General features: G+C 40.8%; 1 protein-coding gene across 3 annotated transcripts in view; it reads right to left on the reverse strand.

Annotated features, from left to right (window-relative positions):
- The window catches only part of NECAB2 (N-terminal EF-hand calcium binding protein 2), a 394,502-nt gene that overhangs the window by 231,689 nt on the left and 140,673 nt on the right, over window positions 1-22,140 (reverse strand). For all 3 annotated transcript variants that reach the window (XM_043495046.1, XM_038368806.1, XM_038368807.2), the window contains one exon: window positions 8,246-8,354. In XM_043495046.1, the coding sequence (XP_043350981.1) occupies window positions 8,246-8,354 (109 nt within the window). The remainder of the gene's footprint in view (window positions 1-8,245; window positions 8,355-22,140) is intronic.

Raw genomic sequence — 22,140 nt, forward strand, 5'->3', positions numbered from 1 at the left:
AACTGGCCCAATTGCAGTGCCAGGCAGCCCGGGAAGAATGTGAGCCACTCCAGACAGTGTGACAATTTCCATTCATAGCAGTTTCTTACCAAGATACCAATTAATAAAATTTCAGTGTGATGACTTAGTACTTTTTGCTAATGCAGCTGCTTGCATTTGGGATTATTATATCAAAACCAGCTAATGAAATAGCCGGTCCAAGAGCTGCTGAGTGTTCGAGTTTGTAGAGCAGAAAGTGGAGCATCACAGAATCTCTCCTACTCATTACAGGCCTGCACTTGGTAAGTTGTTGACCTCCCTCAATTCCCATGGAAGTCACAATTGAGAGCAGACTCTGGAGTTTCCTGGATCATTCCCTTCCCTCCCCGCACCTTGTTTTGACGAAGAGTTCTGCATCCTGTGTGCAGTGACCCTCAGGTCTACCTGACAAATACTCTACGACTGTCACCACTTTTTACAATTCTGAGACAGCTTCTGCCTGGCTCTAAGAGAGCTATATAGGTGCTTGACCACCTGACCCAATATGTTTATTTCCTTCCTCCATTAGAAATTAATTTCTGGTCCCCATTCAATGTCTAGGTTAGTAACATTGTCACCATCATGCTACTGCTCAGCCCCAGGAAGAGGCAAGAGATGCTGATGGAACCCACGGCAGCAGGGTCTGCTTTAGATACACTGTGGAAGACGATGATTCTGGAGGCAGATTTGACCAAAGTCTGCGCTGGTGACAATCAAATCAAACAGAGTAACCACAGTGATTTTCTACTTTGGCCACAGGTGCTGGAACTAGGGGTGCAGGGAGTGCGGCCGCACCCCTTGGCTTGAAGTGGTTTCCATCATATACAGGGTTTACAGTTTGGTTCAATGGCTCCCAACCCCCATTATACAAATTGTTCCAGCGCCCCTGATTTTGGCTCTCCTCTCCCCTCAGGTGGATGTGCTGTTTCTGGCCTTGTTATACATAAAGAGCTTTTCACCATCAGTAAATGTTAAGGGGGAAAAACAGACAATTTGCATTAGGGGTATAAAGTGGGTAGATGCTTAAGTGTGGTGATTTACACTCACATGTTCAAGCCTAACCAAATGGTTAAATTTGGGGTCAGGAAGGCCTTTCTACCAGAAGATAGTGGCAAGGATATCTAGGCTTAATTCTCTCCTCCAGGAGCAGTGATCATGTCTCGCATATGAATCTTTGGATGGAGAAGGTATTGGTGGATCTCTTTTCTTCCCATCTTCTTCCATGTTTCACAAAAGGTAGTGGGGACAGGAATGGCATCTCCTCTGTTTGGAATATCTCTAAGACATTATGGAAGTAACTAATAAGAGAAACACGATTTCATTCTTCTTTTCTGTGAAGTCAATTTGGGATTTTGCAGTATTTGCCTTACATGCAAAGTTGTTTCGGTTGAGCGAAGCAGGCTTCCTCTGCTAGTCTTAACCACTGGAGGAATACAGAGGGCAAGATGGACATGTTCCTTCTGCTCTTTGTCACAGTTCATTTATACCATGTATCTGAGTGCCTTAGCAACAAGCAACAGTATGAGCAGTGAAAGATGAATAAGGTTGGTTTCAACTCCAAAAGAAAGGCCAAGAACAGAGCAGAGATTATTAAAAAGGACGAGGAATCCCCTGAAGAAGCAGGGGAAGTTGCTTATGGACACACAACTTTGTTCATCTGCTAGCCCATTGAAGATATGAATAGGGAATTGCTCTTTTAAAGAGATCTCGCTTGTCCTGGAACTCTAATCTGCTCTGAAAGAAAAATAGCATATAAAGAGAGCAAAGTATTAAAGGGACTGAAAACCCACAAAGATACTGCTGCTGATTTTCCATAATCATGTTATACAAAGCAGTTCTTGTAGCACAAGCCTATAGTGCCACATCATTTACCTCTTAAATGACACTTTCTAGGCAAAGTAGTATTGAGAACAAGCCTCATTAATGTTTCAAGGCTATTTTTGGATATCTCATTTTAGTTAAACACCTAAAGCCTCTCCCCTGATGACACAAACACATTTTGCAGTGGGATTCTTATCTTTTAAAAAATAATTTGCCAAGCTGTAGCATGTTTTAGCTGGGTACCCATAGGCAGTAGCACAGACTTGCTCTTGGGTTATTAAGTATTCATTTTCCCCCTGCATTGTGACCTTCCTCTTCATTTTTCTCAGGTTAACCAACATCTTCCAAATGACCCTTTATTGTCTCAAGGAAGTCAAGAAACCAAACTAGATGTTCCTATTCAACTAAGTTAGTTCCCCTGTGCCTATAAGAACTCTGGAAATGGAATCAACATTTATTAATTTGGCTGGTAACAGCAATTATTAATATTCAGCAAGAACATAATTTTCTTAATCTAGCACTACTCTAGCTACAAAGTAATTTAAGTCACAAAATCTTTAGAACTGCACACTAAGCAAACGTGATGGAGGAGTAAGAGAAAAGCACACAGTTAAAATGAAATACCAAAATAGCTTTGAAAATAAATTAACTTCTATTTTCAACCAGCAATTAATTTTAATTCAAATTGCCTTTAGAAAGATGAAGTTAATATGCCCTGTATTCCTATATGAAAGAAAATGCACAGTACCCATCTGATATTTCAGCCTTTGTCTTTTACTGTATAGAGCAATTTCCTTATAAGAAAAACCTGACAATGTTATGTCTGACAATAAATATTAGTCTGACAAGAAACTAATTCAAAACCAATAATTTCAGAACATACCAGACTCCAGACAGAATGTAAGAAGCAGGGACAAGGGAGTAATATTTGTTGGAATGGTGATAACAAGAAAGGGAATATTAGTAATCATATTTAGCATTGTCCCCAACTACAAATGTTAGATGATTAAATGCTATACTGAACAGTGTTGTCCCAGTAAGCCAGAGAATTTTTTATTTTGCAAGATTTAAAAAGCATGAGTTACCAAAATTCCTCATGGAAGGAACAGAAAAGGCACCCAGGAGTGCCAGCTGGAGTCATCAAGGTTTCCTCAGTCCTTTTCTGTCAGTCTGGATAGCGCCCTACTCTCATTGGTGTATGAAGATCAGGCATGCATGATAATTCTTTCAGGTCTGTCATCAGGCTAGGTCACTGTTGATCTGCTTGCTTACAGGTCCTAGCAGGGTTAGAGAATATTATCTGAGTGGTTTTTGTTCCTCCCTCATCTCCAGGGTGTTTTTTTTGCTTTTGTGATGATACAGCTGCCCAAAGAGATCTCATGTGAGATTCCACAGGGTTCTCTTCTTAATTCTTCCGGTCCAATGGAAATGGGGCTTTGATGTCATCAGCATGCAGACAACAGTCGATGTCTTATTTTCATGAGATCTGAATGACACAATTTCCTTGTTTTTTCTAGTGCCTCGCTGAGGCTGGGATTTGAATAAAACTAAGGTGTAATCAAAACAAGACAGACGTCAGGAGAAAAGATCACAATGGCAGAGAGGGGGTGACTCCTGTCCCCACTGCTGAGTGATTTCAATGCCTTTTACTCAAGTGCTGCAGTTTTACAGTACTCTATGTTTCCTAACTGATCTCAAGAGGACATGAAAAGTTTAAAATCACTTTTCCTAGTCAGGTGACCATTTCCCTCAACTCCGGACCTTGCCATTGTCATACATGCTTCTGAGATTCCTAATTTGGATTATTATATGATCTACATGAGGTGACCCACTTGGAAGTTAGATCTGGTACAAAACAGGATATCGCTAGAGAAACAGCTAGTGCAGGGTGCCTGTGATCCACCAGGAATGGAGGCTAACTCAGATTAGAGAGATTAACTTTCCCCTCCTTATTCTCTCCATGACAGTTGAGATTAGCTGGAGCATTTGTGCTAACAAGCTATAGATTTAGACATCTAGGAGCTGGTGGGAAGGCATTCTCAGTGCAGGGCAGCTGACACAAATTCCTTTTCCTTGGTAGTCTGACAGTCTTTTCACCTTTGTGGCAAAATGCACACTACAGCTGGGAGAAAATTTTCAGCTGAAACTATTTCACCAAAAAATGCAGATTCAGGTTGACCAAAACTTTAAGCAGCTTCTTGGCAAAAAAATCAATTAATTGTTTCAATCAAAAACAAAGATTAAAAAAACCTTTTGTTTCAACATATTCAAAATGAAATGTTTTGAGTTTTCAATTCAAAATGTCTGTTTATTTTGAAATTTACTTCAATTTTTATTCCAAAAATGTAAAAACATTTAAAACCTTGAAAACTATCCACACAATTCTAGAGCAGATTACATAAATTGCTTTTGCTTGAGGGAAGCCTGGCACTAGCGAGCTAGGGATTGGGGACAAAGTTTCTGCCACTTACAAAATGTTCTCTCTCTCAATTTTGGTAGATTTATCTTGATGTTAAAAATTCATAAATTTATGCTAAGATTTAACTTGGAACTATGATCAAAATCTGAAGTTTTTGCTTCAGCCAATAACACCAGATGTTAAACCAGGATGGCACTCTGAAAACATCTTGTCCTTAAGGATTTCAATGACTAGATAAATAAGTTTTCAAATATTTTATATGTATACATATATATGGGGTGGGAAAGTTTTTTTTTGCTGAACATTTTATACGTCTTTTTGTATTATACTGTCATATTGCTAGCACTAGGAGTCTAAGCAAATCACCACTAACAGTGCAGGAATCTGACACATCTAATTAGAACACCTGGATATTCAAGTGTTTAGATGAAACTGTTCTTCAAAAGTTGAAAAAATAGTTATAAAAAATATCACGGCCTGCTTGTTTCACATCCTCAGCTAGGAGCAAAACGGAAAATGTTTAAAATTGACCTCTTTCTAATGCAATGCCCACTCGTTTAACTGTGGGCATAAAGACATGACAACTCATTAGAACCCAAAGCTAGTTACAACACGTGTAGCAGCTGGGGGCCGGGCAAGAATTCTGACATCAGTCAAGCACACAATGTGCTGTGACTTGCATAGCACAGTATTATATGGCATGTTTTCTATGCGCACTACTGCAAAACATTTAGAACAGTTGCCCATCTTCATTTCTTTTTAGTTTAGAAGTAAAAAGTGCCCATACACAGTCTCTAAGTACATTGCCAATTATTTAAAGTCACAAAAGCAAAATGCAATACAATCAAGCTCACCACTTCCACTAAGCAGCAACCCATAACCAGATACTAAACTCCAAACAGCAGTCTGGACTTTAGCCCTCTTACTTTTCTGCAAAGGCCAAATAAAATTAACACACATTGCGCAACACCATAAAATTTAGCAAATATGGATTATTTCAGACCAGCAGCAGAGGATTCCTGAGTCCCACAACCTTGATCGTGTAAACCCTGCCACGTTCTGCCTCTCTGTTATATTGAGACGGAATCTAGAGTCAGTGTCTCTGCTACCATTGCAGAGTAGTGTCAGTCTGATTTTGGCTACAGTCCAGATTTTGAATGCCCTCTTCTTTTTATTCCCATTACTCCCACACTATCCTTCACATTGCTATTGTAATTCTTTCCGAGATGTATTACGACCCTACAAGACAATCCTAGGAGAGCCACTCAAGATATTTTGGTATTTTTACTTCCTTTAGATACATTTTTTCAAACTACAGAAAACAAAACTTGGATCTGATGGTAGTTCTGCAGTAAAGGTTCAGGTCAATTCTTACCATTTCTTAACCAGTTTATCCAGCCCTACTAATTAATGAAAAGCCAATATTTGTATGGTGTAACATTAAGAGCCTGATCCTTTAAGCCTTCAAACCACAGAACTTCCATTGGGTTGTGTTTGCAGTTAGCTCATGTCAAGAACTGGAGCTCATTCATTACAAATATAAGTTGGCCGTTTTCCAAACAGACATTATTAAGGGCACAAGAGCAAACTATCCCACTTCGTAGGAAAGATAGGAAGTCTGGCAAGAGACCACACTGGCTTAACCAGGAGATCTTCAATGATCTAAAAATAAAAAAAAGAGTCCTACAAAAAGTGGAAACTAGGTCAAATTACAAAGGATGAATGTAAGCAAATAACACAAATATGTAGGGACAAAATTAAAAAGGCCAAGGCTTAAAACGAGATCAAACTAGCTAGAGACATAAAGGATAACAAGAAAACATTCTACAAATACATTAGAAGCAAGAGGAAGACCAAGGACAGGTTGGGCCCGTTACTCAATGAGGGTGGAAAAAACAATAACAGAAAATGTGGAAATGGCAGAGATGCTTAATGACTTTTTTTTTGGTCAATTTTCACCAAGAAGGCTGGTGGCGATGGAACATCTAACATACTGAATGCCAGTGAAAATGACGTAGGATCAGAAGAGGCTAAAATGGGGAAAGAACAAGTTAAAAATTACTTAGACAAATTAGATGTCTTCAAGATGTCTTGAAATGCATCCTAGAATACTCAAGGAGCTGACTGAGGAGATATCTGAGCCATCACGATTATCTTTGAAAAGTCATGGAAGACGGGAGAGATTCCAGAAGACTGGAAAAGGCAAATATAGTGCCAATCTATAAAAAGGGAAATAAGGACAACCCAGAGAATTACAGACCAGTCAGCTTAATTTATGTACCCAGAAAGATAATGGAGCAAATAATTAGCAAATCAATTTGCAAACATCTAGAAGATAATACGGTGATAAGTAACAGTCAGCATGGATTTGTCAAGAACAAATCACATCAAACCAAACTAACAGCTTTCTTTGATAGGGTAACTAGCCTTGTGGATATGGTGGAAGTGGTAGATGTGGTATATCTTGACTTTAGTAAAGCTTTTGATACTGTCTCACAAGACTTCTCATAAACAAACTAGGGAAATGCAACCTAGATGGAGCTACTCTCAGGTGGGTGCAAAACTGGTTAGAAAACCATTCTGAGAGAGAAGTTCTCAGTGGTACACAGTCATGCCGGAAGAACATAATGAGTGGGGTCCCACAGGGATCAATTCTGGGTCTGGTTCTGTTCAATATCTTCATCAATGGCATAGAGAGTACACTTATAAAGTTTGCAGACAATAGCAAGCTGGGAGGAACTGCAAGTGCTTTGGTGGATAGGATAGGATTATAATTCAAAATGATCTGGACAAACTGGAGAAATGGTCTGAAGTAAATAGGATGAAATTCAATGAGGACAAATGCAAAGTAATCCATTTAGGAAGGAGCAATCAGTTGCACACATACAAATTGGGAAATGACTGCCTAAGAAGGAGCGCTGCGGAAAGGGATCGGGGATCAGAGTGGACCACAAGCTAAATATGAGTCAAGAGTGTAACGCTGTTACAAAAAAAGCAAATATCATTCTGGGATGTATTAGCAGGAATGTTGTAAGCAAGACATGAGAAGTAATTCTTCCGCTCTATTCTGCGCTGATTAGGCCTCAACTGGAATATTGTGTCCAGTTCTGGGTGCCACATTTCAGGAAGGATGTGGACAAATTAGAGAAAGTCCAGAGAAGAGCAACAAAAATGATTCAAGATCTATAAAACATGACCTGTGAGGGAAGATTGAAAAAATTGGGTTTGTTTAGTCTGGAGAAGAGAAGACTGAGAGGGGACATGATAACAGTTTTCAAGTACATAAAAGGTTGTTAAAAGGAGAAGGGAGAAAAATTGTTTTTCTTAATCTCTGAGGATAGGACAATTGGCTTAAATTGCAGGAAAGGAGGTTTAGGTTGGACATTAGGAAAAACTTCCCACCTGTCAGGGTGGTTAAGCACTGGAATAAATTGCTTAGAGAGGTTGTAAAATCTCCATCATTGGAGATTTTTAAGAGCAGGTTAGACAAACACCTGTCAGGAATGGTGTACATAATACTTAGTCCTGCCATGAGTGCAGGAAACCAGACTAGATGACCTCTCAAGGTCCCTTGCAGGCCTATGATTCTAGGATTCTAATAACAGCTGCATTAGAAACTCACAGACAGATCAGGATAGCTAGATTAGATACCCTAGCAAAACTTTCTAGAAACAATGGAAAAAATCAAAAGGTTAGCTGATTGTCCCTATTATTCAAAATGTATAATTTCAGAGATTTTTATAAACAGGCCGTGTGTCAGAAAGAATATTGAACTTATTCCAGGAGAATAAGGAGCCCTAATGGTCTTCACCACGGGAGGTCAAACCTTGAAGAAATGAAGCCCCTCTAGGCTGGCAGAAGAATTCAATCACAGTGTACCTTGCACATGTTTAGATCTTTTAAGAAGCAAAACTTTAACAGTTGCACATCAAGAGTCCTAAAATCTATGTCAGTGGGAAAGAAATGGACAAAGATTTATATGCTTACCTGGTGTTGTCTGAGTCAATGGTATGAAAGAGCTGTTCAAGTTCTTCTTCATTAAGAGTCCCATCCGAAAAAAAAGCCTGGAACTCCTCCAAGGACAACTTCCCATCATCTGTGAATGGCAAGATATCAGTGTTAAGAATAAAAAGATTAATGGAAGGAAAGCACAATCAAATGAAATACAAGGTCATGATCTGCTTAAAGATATAGTGGGAAAATTCTTGGAATTTCCAAGTATCTGTCCTGTAAAGAATCAACACATTCACCAATACGGCATTCCCTTGGTACATGGCTGTTTTTGGAACACAGGCTTTCAAACAGGATGCACTTAAGAAGGCAGGGCCAAATGCATTACAAAGACTGAGAAGAAGGTTGCCAAAGGCAGCCAAATTTTAATGGTTATGGTGCTCTGAGGCATGTGCAAATGCCAGATCTACCAAATTAAAGGGGAACTTCTGATGGGCAGCAGCGGAGCTAAGCTGGAAAGCAAATGCCATATAAAAAGGAAACCCTTACACGAGCATTAGAAAGAAGGAGCTCTATTTGAGGGAGATGTTCACAGTTCATTCGTTTATATGCTTTAGACTCATCATCACAATGTATTACAGAAACAAAAGTCAGAAGATTCAAATACTTGACAATCCCTTGAAACCACTTCAGAGAACAGACTTCAATACAATTTTTATTTCAAGTTCAAAAGAGTTTAGTTAGAACCATTCTCTTGTTTTCACAATATAGAACTTGAAATCAAAGTGCGGAAATAGCTATAAGAGAAAGGATAGTTTTATAGTCTTTCCCAACCAAGCCAGAACCAGGAAGTACCAGAAACCTATCAAGCATGTTTTCAAATTATCCAGAATAATGCGTAGAACAAACAGGCTTGGATCGATAGATCTGGCAAAATACCAAAATTATGACTGGATCAGATTTTCAAATGTACAGATATGCATTAAGAGGTCTGTATAAATATCTGCATTTGCGAACTATTATTATTTATCTGGCACCAAAATATATGAGGCAGGCTACAAACAAGTTCACATACTAGGTCCCTAGCTTGGGGAGTTTAAAAATCTAAGGCCCCAATCCTGCATGCTGCAACACAGGACGACTCCTGACCCTGCAGGGAGCACCAGTGGAGTCAGGAGAGCTGTGTGAGAACACAGGGCCCATCCACACAGAGTAGCTTGCTGGATCTGGGCCTACAAGTCAAACTATGGCATTGGCAACTGTCCCAAGGAAGAAGTGATGTGAAGCTGCAATTCCCTAGGGATTAGAAGGACTGTGCAGGTGGCACCATCCTTCAGAAAATAAGTAGGCTTTTAATTCCCTGTTGCAATTGGATTAAGGAAAAAAGAAACCTGCAGGGTTCCTTCTGAAATGGAGTTCAGGGTCCCTTTTATCTGCTGTATGTTTAAATAGTGCAAGACATTCAGCATTTACATGATACCTAGGAAAGCCCCTAGAGTGTAATTAACAATGTACTACTTACTGTATACAGGACTAACACTCACCCTTCTCCAACCAGTTACATATTGTATCCTATAGCTCAAGCCATGAATGCAACAGAGCAGGACATTTTAGGGTAGTTTTCACTTGAGTTACCAACTGTTTGCACACACAGGACCCGTCATCTTAATGTTGAAACTTTCCTTTCAAAAGACCTTGAGGAGATACCCTGTGCATCTGCTTGGCCACACACATAGGCATCTGCCTTGCTGAACGTGGGTTGGTACATCTACAGATCAAGTGAAGGAGTTATAACCTAGAAAGGTTTAAAATCCCCCCTTGACACTGATTTCAAACATGGCCACTGATTTTGGGGCATCTAACTAGATGCCCTTTTGGCCTAATTTTCAGAAGTACTCAGACATCCTCGACTCCAGTTAGCTCAACGGCAGCTGCAAATGATCAGCACTTCTGGGAATCTGGCCCCAGGTTTCAAGTTGGGGACCCAGAAACGTAGTCACCCCAGATCAGTGGCCATTTATGAAAATTTGGCTGAATATCTTTGAGTTGTATAATTCCATGCGAGCCCGCTGCACTGATGTGTGCTGGGTTAAGTGGAAGGGAAGAGGCTGGGCATTTGCCAGCGTTGTTAATTGACTGAAGTATCAGATGCCAGGAACCTAGAACAACCAATATTCTATTGTATTGGACCTAAGCAATGCATCTCATTTTAGTGCTACTATAATATTTTGGGTTACTTTTGTAAAATCATGCTCTACCTATTTAAAAGGCTGGGAGGGAAGAGAGAGAGAGACATGTGCAGTCATGTAAGGAAAGAAAAGTTGTAAGACAGTTCCCCGACATAACAAAGGTACAAGCCTAGCTATGAAACTGAGAGATTCTCCCTCTCTAAGCACTGTGAGAAGGTTTCTTCCTATCTGTAGCAGGAAGCCAAATAGTGAGGGGCTGGGGAAAGCTCCTGTACAAAACGGTCTGCAGTGAAGCAAGGATGGAGACACGGTAGCTTTAAGGGATAACAATGTTTTATTTATTCTATTAAAGTTCCCTGTTCAGTGCTAGAAGACAGCAACTAATAATGTAACATTGTTGTAGAACAGTGCCTTAGGTGGAGGAATTACTGCAATTTATACACGATTTAAAAGCTCTTCCTTTCAAAGCCCTAGATTTATGGACTGGAAATGTTGCCTAGGTTGAGATACGAGAATGTATCATTTATTATTTAATCAAATCAATTAAAACCCACGTTGCTTCTCTTTCAGGAAATGATACTGGAGGACAAAGTTAGCTGACTCGTCACGTACACAGGTGAACACGCTCTGGCTTGGGGAAAAAAAAGAGAAGTCTGGTGCTCCTGAACCACATATCTGGACTTCCAAGTGTTAATGCAGTATGTATGGGCTGAAGCCAATGTATTTAGAGCTGTAATTAATTTGGCACAAGGTATCTATTTGTTTGGTGATTATATAAATATGGTGACAGAAGAAGGAATATAAAATCAATATTGGGGTAAGCATTTATATTTTGTAGGGCTCGATGGAGAGTGGCTGCAATTGACAGGCCTAATGCAGAATTCCCAATTTAGCTTTTATTCTGTCCTTACTCCCATTAGTCCAAATGTTTTGGGTAACAACTAAGGGCTTCTAGGTTTGGCCCAAAATTAATTTGGACTTTACCCATTTTTTGCTGACGTGTGCTGAGCTGTAATAGTTCTATGTTCCATTCCATAAAGATCAGCAGAACAGGAGATGAACTCGGGATATCTGGAACGCTCAGCAGCAGTTAGCAGACATATTCAGGTTTTGATATTTTCATTGGCAAGATTGAAAGTCTCAGTGGAAAAGCACTTTGTGTAAATGAATCATCATTGAAAATGAAAGTATCCATGTTTGAAAGATGGACCTTATTAACCAGCACTCTACCTCTTGGAGCATCAGACTTGATCATGTGGTATCCTGTCTCCAACTCTGCCCAGGGCGGCATATTTCATAGGAAGATGAAAAATATCCATGATGCCCCTACTTATGTAATACTATACTCAAGATGGAAGGGATAATTTCTTCCTGACCCCAGTTGGTGATTAGTTTATGCTCTGAAGCATTCAGATAAATAACCTTTTTATCCGAGCAAGTATAAACTGTAGAGGCTGTTCTTATACATAATGTCTAGTTTTTAAACTTACTAGGTGGTTGTTTGCCTCAATAATATCCCACTGGACAAAGGTCAAGCAGAATCACCTTCCCACCAGAGCAATTTCAAGCAGCATTAGTGGGAAGGAAGCAAAGTAAAACTGAGCACACATTATTATTTTAACCCATGAATGTCATTTACAATTTTCTTTCAATCAGCACACTCAAAAAGCTATTTTGATACAAGCTTACTTAAAAAGAAAAGGAGTACTTGTGGCACCTTAGAGACTAACAAATTTATTAGAGCATAAGCTTTCGTGAACTACAGCTCACTTCATCGGATGAAGCTGTAGCTCACGAAAGCTTATGCTCTAATAAATTTGTTAGTCTCTAAGGTGCCACAAGTACTTCTTTTCTTTTTGCGAATACAGACTAACACGGCTGCTACTCTGAAAGCTTACTTAAAAGCACTTGTGATTTTTTTTAGCCAATTTATGTTTTCCAAGAGGAGAATGTCTCATTTCACTTTTACTTGATTTCTTAAGTCACAAACTATTTTTTCCCCACTGAAACTTAAGTGTCTACATTCTAAGTGGTGCCAAACTGCTTTCCTGTTCCAAAGCTTCTGAAGCGTGTGGCTAGGAACAGAGAGGTAGGTAGCAATTTTTCTACAGTAGTTCACATCACTTCAAATTCAGTGTTAGTGGGTTATTTGAAGAGCTGTCTACCTGGTTGCATGAGTATGTTTAGGGGGAAATGTGAAAGGAATAAAGCAATAGCTTAGCACAGCAGCAACAGCAAGTGACATTTTTATAAACGCCTATCACAATGTAAGCACCCCCAAGTATTACTGAAGTGCTGAAGGTACGTTGGTGCTGTACAAAACAGGCATACAGATGGCCTCAAGATCCTAAGACAGGACACAGAGGGGGACTTAAAGGAAGGAGGAGCTGAGAGTTATTTGACATTTGCTGTTCGTGGACCTCACAGAAAAAGTGGGTCTTTAGGAGGGATTTTACAAGGAGAGGGTGAAAAGCCTGGAACTAAACATTATTTAAAATCCTCACCCACCTCCAAATAATTACAATACATTAAAACAGAAATCAGTCTAAATCCCATGAAAAGAGGTCAATATTTAATGCAAACTTGAACACACATCCATAAATATGCCAGGGAAAGTGTTCCAAAGTAACAAAAAAAAAAATCCTTGAGCAATATATCTATAATTGTAAAACAGCCTTAGGTTGTATATCGATAGAGCACACTAGACAAGAATGTCTGGAGAGAGTGAGGAGCTCAGAGATAAGAGAAAGCAAGACCATGCTAGGATTTGAAATCTAAAATTAAAATGCTAGAAAATCCTGGCCAAAGAAGACTGGCCAACACAGTAATAATATCCCACTTCTGCAACTGGCACACGATAAGATAAGAGTTGATGTATTCTGAAGATTTTGTACTCTAGTAACAATCTTATCAAGAAAATCATAGAAAAACAAGTTGCACAAAGTAGAAATTTGCTAAGTTACCAAAGAATGGATAAGGATGTAAGAAGCTTGCCTTTAGTTACATGCTCCTGTGTGCAAGAGGTAGCGGTTCTCCAAATGAATTGTGATGTAATATATCAGAATGGTATCAGAAGTCTTAGAATTCCACTTTGCCTACATTCTTCTCAGTAGAAGTTATTGTTTAAGGATATGGGACATTTCCACCTTTAAAATAAGTCCCCCCTTTGATTAATATTGTGACATAAAAATTACATTTACATACAAAATCTACATTAAAGTAACTCTACATTTTCATAGATTTTAAGACCATCAGGGACCATTTTCATCTATACTGACCTTGTGCATAACACAGGCCACAGAATTTCCCCGAATGATTCCTACATCTATGGTTGCAAAGTTGAGCACCCAAATGTTCAGAATTGGCAATATTAAAGCTGCCTGACTGGGAAATAATGTAACATTAGAAAGTTAACTCTTTTTCAATATTCTCTTTAGAAACAAAAGTACTCATTTTACTCACGCTTTGCACCCTCCCCCCCAAAAATCAATCTCAGGCAAAGACAATTTTAACCTAAAAAGTTTGCCAAAGTTATAAATAATTGAAAAGAGGGGTTCATAATAAGACTGCTTCAGTATAGGTGTTGCAGTTCCACCTCAAAGTAAAACGCTGAGGAATCTATAGCAAATGTCTATTTGTTATGGAGCATATGATCAGAGTTCTCATTTTCTCTAATGCTTCATGGAAATAAGATGACAAGGCAATCCATATATCCTCCAAAATTTAGCAAATTTGGCCACTAGGGTTTCTTTCTCTAAGGATTTTACTTTCTACCTGTACAAATACTTATAGTGCTAGTCTGTTCAAAAGTGACGATATAAAAATGTCACCTTACTCAGATTACATATACACTGCAACCAGGGGAGTGATTTGCAGCTCATGTTTTGCATACCTGCGCTAGCTTAAATCTAGCTAGTGTGCTAAATATAGCAGTGAGGAAACAGAGACATGGACTAGCAATGAATGCAAGGTGATACCTGGAGTGGACGGGGACATGACAGGTAGGCTTGTATAGCTTGTGCTGAAGCCCATCCTACCACCTCCTCATTGCTATTTTGAGCAAGCTATCTAGATTAAAGGTAGGGCAGATAAGTCCACAAGAGCTGCAAATTACACCCCCAGTTGTAAACCTGCCATGTGTATTCAGAATTGTATCTGCCAATTTACTAACATATATTTGTTACTTTTTTACCTCTATTAGCGCTGAAGAACCAACATGAATCCAGAGTATTCATTGGATTATATTTTGGTTTATGCATTATCAACAGAATTCTCAGTTAAATTCCAATTACAGAACCTGTTTTACTACTGATGCACAAGCCAAAAAAGAAAAAACAGATTGACTTCCAAATTCCAGGATGGGTACCCAGTACAACTCCCATTAAAGTCAGTGGGAGTCCTTCTAATTATTTAAATGAGATGAATCATGCCTAGAGTTTTCAGGGCTATCAGTTGGGGGAAAAATACCTTTACTGTATGCAGATTTGATCTGGAAGATATTTCAAAGGTACAAATGGGATTAGGCACTCAACTGCAATCCAGAAAACTAGCAAAATAGAAATTGCATAGTTGTTAATAAGATGTCATACTTAATGTTCATAAAACAAAGTTTTGTCATTAAGGAAGCTTAAAGATTCCTCTTCTATATTAATTTCTCCCCATGGAAGTTATCTAATAAATGAATGCATTATACAACACAACATACCAAACATGCTAAATCATTATTTGGAAGGCAGTCTGACTACCTTTAATAGATCTATTTAGGGAAAAGAAATGAAATTACATGTTTTTCATTTGGTATGCTCTAGGGCTGTCAATTAATCACAGCTGACTCACAATTAACTAAAAAAATTAATTGTGATTAAAAAAATCAATCTCGATTTATCGCAGTTTTAATTGCGCTGTTAAACAACAGAATACCAATTGAAATGTATTAAAATATTTTTGGATGTTTTCTACATGTTCAAATATATTTATTTCAATTACAACACAGAATACAAAGTGTACAGTGCTCACTTTATATTATTTTTATTATCTTTATTATTTTTATTATAAATATTTGCACTGTAAAAATGATGAACAAAATAAATAGTATTTTTCAATTCACCTTATACAAGTACTGTACTGCAGTCTCTTTATTGTGAAAGTGCAATTTAAAAAATAATCTACATTTGTGTTACATAACTGCACTAAAAAAAATTAAAAGTTTAGCGCCTACAGTCCACTCAGTCCTACTTCTTGTTCAGCCAATCACTAAGACAAACAAGCTTGTTTTCATTTACGGGAGATAATGCTGCCCACTTCTTGTTTACAATGTCACCTGAAAGTGAGAACAGGCGTTCGCATCACACTTCTGTAGCCAGCATTGCAAGGTATTTATGTGCCAGATATGCTAAACATTCGTATGCCCCTTCATGCTTTGGCAACCATGCCAGAGGCCATGCTTCCATGCTGATGATGCTCATTAAAAAATAATGTGTTAATTAAATTTGTGACTGAACTTCTTCGGGGAGACATGTATGTCTCCTGTTCTGTTTTACCCACATTCTGCCATATATTTCATGTTATAGCAGTCTCGGATGGTGACCTAGCACACGTTGTTCGTTTTAAGAACACTTTCACTGCAGATTCGACAAAATCCAAAGAAGGTACCAATGTGAGATTTCTAAAGATAGCTACAGTGTTAGACCCAAGGTTTAAGAATCTGAAGTGCCTTCCAAAATCTGAGGGTATGTCTACAGTATGAAATTATTTTGAAATTATTCTATTCAAATTTTTGGAAGCTATTTTATACATTCCATCTTCTGTGTCCCCACTAAAGCGTGTGAATTCGGCAGAGTGCGTCCACAGTACCAAGGCTAGCATCGAATGTTGGAGCGGTGCACTGTGGGTAGCTATCCCACAGTTCCCGCAGACCCCGCCACCCATTGGAATTCTGGGTTAAGCTCCCAGTGCATGATGGGGTAAAAACATTCTCACGGTTGTTTCTGGGTGTGTGTCATCAGTCGCTCCTCCCTTCGTGAAAGCTACGGCAGACAATCATTTCGTGCCTTTTTGGTGTGCAGATGCCATACTGCTTTCAGCAGACTGTGCACCGCTGCTCTCCTGCTACTATGAATCCACCTCTCATTTCCTCTTATCTTCCTATGTAACCTCTACTATCTACTTTTTCTCCTCCTCATTGAACGCTTCTGCTGCCAACTCTGCTTGACCATCATGAACTGAGCAGCAAAGCTTCCGCCACCAACTCTGCTCTCGCGCTATTGCCACACTTCCGAGCGTCTCCATGTTGTCTGTCCTGGGCTCCCACCTCCATGAAAGCTACAGAAGACAACCATTTACTGCCTTTTTTCGGCTACCGGGAACCAACCACCACCTCTTCCGCTGCCACTCTGCTCTCCTACATTTCGTGCCCTTTTTCCAGGATTACGCATGCAGGCGCCATAGCCATGGAGCCCGATCAGATCTCCGCTGCAGTTTTGACCATTGTAAATACCTCACACATTATCCAGAAGTATGTGCAGTCCCTGCAAAACCGGGCAAGGAAGCGACGACAGCACGATTACGATAGTGATGAGGACATGGACACAGACGTTCCTAGAAGCATGGCATGTGGTGATTGGGAGATCATGGTGGTGTTGGGCCAGGTTCATGCCGTGGAACGCCGATTCTGGGCCCGGCAAGCAAGCACAGACTGGTGGGACCGCGTAATGTTGCGGGTATGGGATGATTCCCAGTGGCTGAGAAACTTTCGTATGCGTAGGGCCACTTTCATGGAACTTTGTGACTTGCTGTCCCCTGCCCTGAAGCGCAAAGACACCAAAATGAGAGCAACCCCCACAGCTGAGAAGTGAGTGGCCATAGCCCTGTGGAAGCTTGCAATGCCCGACAGCCACTGCTCAGTCGGGATTCAGTTTGGAGTGGGCAAATCTACTGTGGGGGCTGTTGTGATGCAAGTAGCCAACGCAATCATTGACCAGCTGCTATCAATGGTAGTGACTTTGGGAAATGTGCAGACCATTGTTGATGGCTTTAATGCTCTGGGGTTCCCTAATTGCGGCGGGGCGATAGACAGAACGCATATCCCTATCTTGGCCCCAGAACACCAGGGTGGCCAGTACATAAACTGCAAGGGGTACTTTTCCATGGTGCAGCAAGCACGGGTGGATCACAAGGGACGTTTCACCGACGTCAACGTATGATGGCCGGGAAAGGTGCATGACGCTCGCATCTTCCTGCAACTGTTCAAACAGACCAGAGTTCCTGAAGGAACTTACTTCCCAGACCAGAAAATTACTGTTGGGGATTTTGAAATGCCTATAGTTATCCTCGGCGACCCAACCTACCCCTTAATGCCATGGCTCATGAAGCCGTACACAGGCACCTTGGACAGTAGTAAGGAGCAGTTCAACTATAGGCTGAGCAAGTGCAGAATGGTGGTAGAATGTGTGTTTGGACATTTGAGAGCGCACTGGTGCAGTTTACTGACTCGGTTAGATCTCAGCACAACCAATATTCCAATTGTAATTGCTGCTTGTTGTGTGCTCCACAATATCTGTGAGAGTAAGGGGGAGACATTTATGGTGGGGTGGGAGGTTGAGGCAACTTGCCTGGCAGCCAGTTTCACACAGCCAGATAACAGGGCAATTAGAAGAGCACAGCAGGGCGTGCTGCACATCAGAGAAGCTTTGAAAGCCAGTTTAATGACTGGCCAGGGTACGGTATGACAGTTGTGTTTGTTTCTCTTAAAGTTATCTGCCCCCATATATATATATATATATGAAAGGAAATAAAGTCACAATTGTTTAAAAAATGTTCTTTATTATTTGTTGCACAAAACATTGAGAGAAATCAGAAGCTAGACACGGTGGGGGGGGGGATATTGGGTTTGGGGGGTGGAGGAGGAGGGAAGGACAAGTCCAGAAACCAAATCAAAATTTAGGATATGCCAGCTTTCTGCTGCTTGTGCAATCCTCTGGGGTTGACTGTGTGGGTCCCCGTAGCCTCCCCTCCAGCCCCATGTTCTTGGGTGTCTGGGTAAGGAGGCTATGGAATTTGGGGAGGAGAGAGTGCGGTTATACAGGGGCTGGAGCAGCAGTCTGTGGTCTTGCTGCTTTTCCCGCATTAGAGCCACCATACCGAGGAGCAGGTCAGTTTTCTCCCCCATGAGCTTGACCATAGCATCCTGCCTGCTCTCATAGCGCACGTCCCTCCTATCTTCGTATTCATGTAATGCTTTACGCGACTCTGCAATTGTTTGCCTCCATGCATTCAACTGAGCCCTATCAGTGCGGGAGGATTGCATAAGTTCAGCAAACATGTCGTCCCGAGTTCGTTTTTTCCGCCTTCTAATCTGGACCAGCCTCTGGGATGGAGTAGATAGGGGCTGCGTTGAAACATTTGCACCTGCTGCGGGAGGAGAAAAAGGGAGGGTAGTATTTTAAAATATACATTTTAGAGAACAAAGGGGACACTCTTTCTCAGTGAAACAGGCAATTCACAGTACACAGCACATGTTCTTTCTGTACAAGGTCTCATTTTGCCTCTTATACTGAATTGCCTGCCACTTTGGTGTAAGTAAGCCATCACATGCGGACAGGCAACAGAATTCAACTTGCAGGCAGCCATGGTAAGCCCAAGGGGCACGCGGCGTTCTGCTTCTTCTACATTCATTTCAATGCTTTCGACTGCTGGGCCCCCTTTCCCATAGCAAGCAATGCATGGTGGGTTTGCCATATAAAAGGAGGGCTTGCTGGCACTTTGGGATGATCGCTTCACATAACACCCCCCCACCCACCCACACCACGTGGCTCTGATGAGGCTCTGAGCAGGGATGAACTCTTTAAACTAAACGCAAACAGCCCAGGACGGCTGCGTTTCCCCCTACCCCCCATTGCGTGACTCGGATCAAGCTCTCACTTACCAGAAGTGCCTTCTCCAGGGTCATGATCCGGGAGCATTCCTTGGGAGTGCGGGGAGGCTATTGGCTCCAGTGTTAAGAATAGTTGCTGGCTAGGGGGGAAAACAGATTCCCCACTTACCGCCTGTGCACTGTCCTCCTCTTCGTCTTCCAATAACTCAACCTCCTCGCTCCGTGCTACTCCCCCCTTGCAGGTGTCCACAGACAGTGGTGGGGTAGTGGTGGCATCACCCCCCCGCCCCATAATTGCATGCAGCTCATGGTAGAAGCAGCATGTATGGGGCTGTGACCCAGAGCACCTGTTCGCCTCCCTAGCTTTTTGGTACGCTTGCCTGAGCTCCTTGGTTTTTGTACAACACTGTTCTGTATCCCTGGAGTAGCCCTGTTTTTCCGTCATGGCCCTGGAGACTTTAGCGTATGTATTTGCGTTTCTTTTTTTGGAACGTAGTTCTGCCATAACAGATTTGTCTCCCCAACATGCAGTGAGATCCAGTACCTCCAGTTCGGACCATGCTGGAGCTCGTCTGAGAATCCGGGACTGCGTGGTCTCTTGAGATGGTAGACTCTGCATGGTCGCCTGTGATGGCGGACTGTGCTGATGGTGACCTCCGCTGATGGTGACCAAACAGGAAATTCAAAAGTTCCTGTGGCTTTTCCTGCCTACATGGCTAGTGCACTAGAGTTCAGAGTGTTGTCCAGAGCCGTCACAAGGGAGCATTCTGGGATAGCTCACGGAGGCCAATATTGTCGAATTGCATCCGCAGTACCTGTAACCCAGAACTGCGATCTCGATTTTAGCGCGACTCCACTTGCTGAGGTGGAGTACAGAAATTGGATTAAAAAGCCCTTTAAATTGAAAAAACTGGTTTGGTCGTGTGGATGGAATCAGTTTTATTTCGAAGTAACTCAGCTAATTCTGAAATAACCTTGTACTGTAGACCAGGCCTGAGAGACGACCTGAGACAAGGTGTGGAGCATGCTTTTAGAAGTCTCAAAAGAGCAACACTCGGAGACAGAAACTTCAGAACCCAAAGCACAAAAAAAGAAAATCAACCTTCTGCTGTTGGCATCTGACTCAGATGATGAAAATGAACATGTGTCAGTCTGCACTGCTTTGGATTGTTATTGAGCAGAACCCATCATCAGCATGTACGCATGTCCCCTGGAATGGTGGTTGAAGCACGAAGGGACATATGAATCTTTAGTACATCTGGCATGTAAATATCTTACGAGGCCAGCTACAACAGTGCCATGTGAACATCTGTTCTCACTTTCAAGTGACATTGTAAACAAAAAGCAGGCAGCATTATCTCCTGAAAACGTAAACAAACTTGTCTGAGCAACTGTCTGAACAAGAAGTAGGACTGAGTGGACTTGTGGGCTCTAATGTTTTACATTGTTTTATTTTTTAATGCAATTTTTGGTACATAATTCTACATTTGTAAGTTTAACTTTCATGTTAAAGAGATTGCACTATAGTACTTATAATGGGGAAATTGAAAAATACTATTTATTTTGTTTTTTACAGTGTAAATGTTTGTAATCAAAATTAAAGTGAGCACTATACATGTTGCATTATTTTTTGTAATTGAAATCAATATATTTGAAAATGTAGAAAACATCCAAAATATTTAAATAAATGGTATTCTATTATTGTTTAACAGCTCAGCTAATCGCGATTAATGTTTTTAATTGGTTGAGAGCCCTAGTATGCTCATGTGCTTCTCTTAATGTTGCATGGGTTCACTGCCACTAATTGAATTGATGTGTTGATCTGAATGTTTGAAATCAAAGTATCTTGTTCTCTAGAATTGAAGTTTCCTAGAAGGACAGATTCATAATCAGTTTGTCATGAGTTGGGCTTTAGCTCTATTCAGATCAATGCTAAACTTTTCCCTTCCCTGGATAATAGCTGATGGACAATGCAAGCATTCACATTTAAAACTAAATGTCTATATTTAGTATTATCTTCTTTGTAAAAGAGTCTTTCCTTTGTTGCTGTTAGCACAGCATTTTGATGGTCCATCCAGACTGAGAACTGTTTTGTGTTCTTGGAGCTACATCAAACTCTTTGCTATACTACTTCCCCTATTTCATAATTAAGGTGTTTGGAGGGCAGAACTGCTTTCTGTTTCATACTGTATAGTATACCGCTGTCCTCATGCAATAATTCTTTCTTCAGGATACCTCCAACTGATTTTTCTGCCTGCCATGTACCGAATTACCTATCTCCAAGCATCTCTTTGAATTTCTGCAGCGTGAGACAAGGCCGTCACAGCTCAGGGCAACTGTACTTGTATTTCCCGCTTGGGGTCCACCAAAGGCACCCCCTTTAGAATCCGAGCTCATCAGCCATCACCTTTCTTGGGCAGTGACCCACATCTCTCTCCCTCCTGACCAGGATTTTTCCAGGCTGCACAGTTCCCCTACCTGCACTACGATGCTCCCAGCAAGCCAGACTACCTAAACAACTTGTGCTTTGCTGTCTCCCTGAAGGCTTATGAGCAGAGTAGTCGCCAGCAGTTATGAGTTACCCCACAGCCCTTTTTATGCAAGCACATTTATTCTTAAGGTGAAAGCATTACAGGGAAAACATTAACAATAAAAACACACATGTTAATAAGCTTACCAGAGATCACCTCCCAGCTCCAACAAGGGATCTAATAGGAGTCAGTCCTTCAAACTCCACAAAGGGGTTTTTCCTCTGGTTACAAGTTCATAACAGACTCAACTCAGAACTGGCACTCTATGAATGGGTTAGTTTTTCCTTTGTACACTTGGCCCTTTGGTCTTCAGACTCCAGGAACAGATGATCAGCAGAC

This window comes from Dermochelys coriacea, chromosome 12, assembly GCF_009764565.3.
Source record: "Dermochelys coriacea isolate rDerCor1 chromosome 12, rDerCor1.pri.v4, whole genome shotgun sequence".
Taxonomy (NCBI): Eukaryota; Metazoa; Chordata; order Testudines; family Dermochelyidae; genus Dermochelys; species Dermochelys coriacea.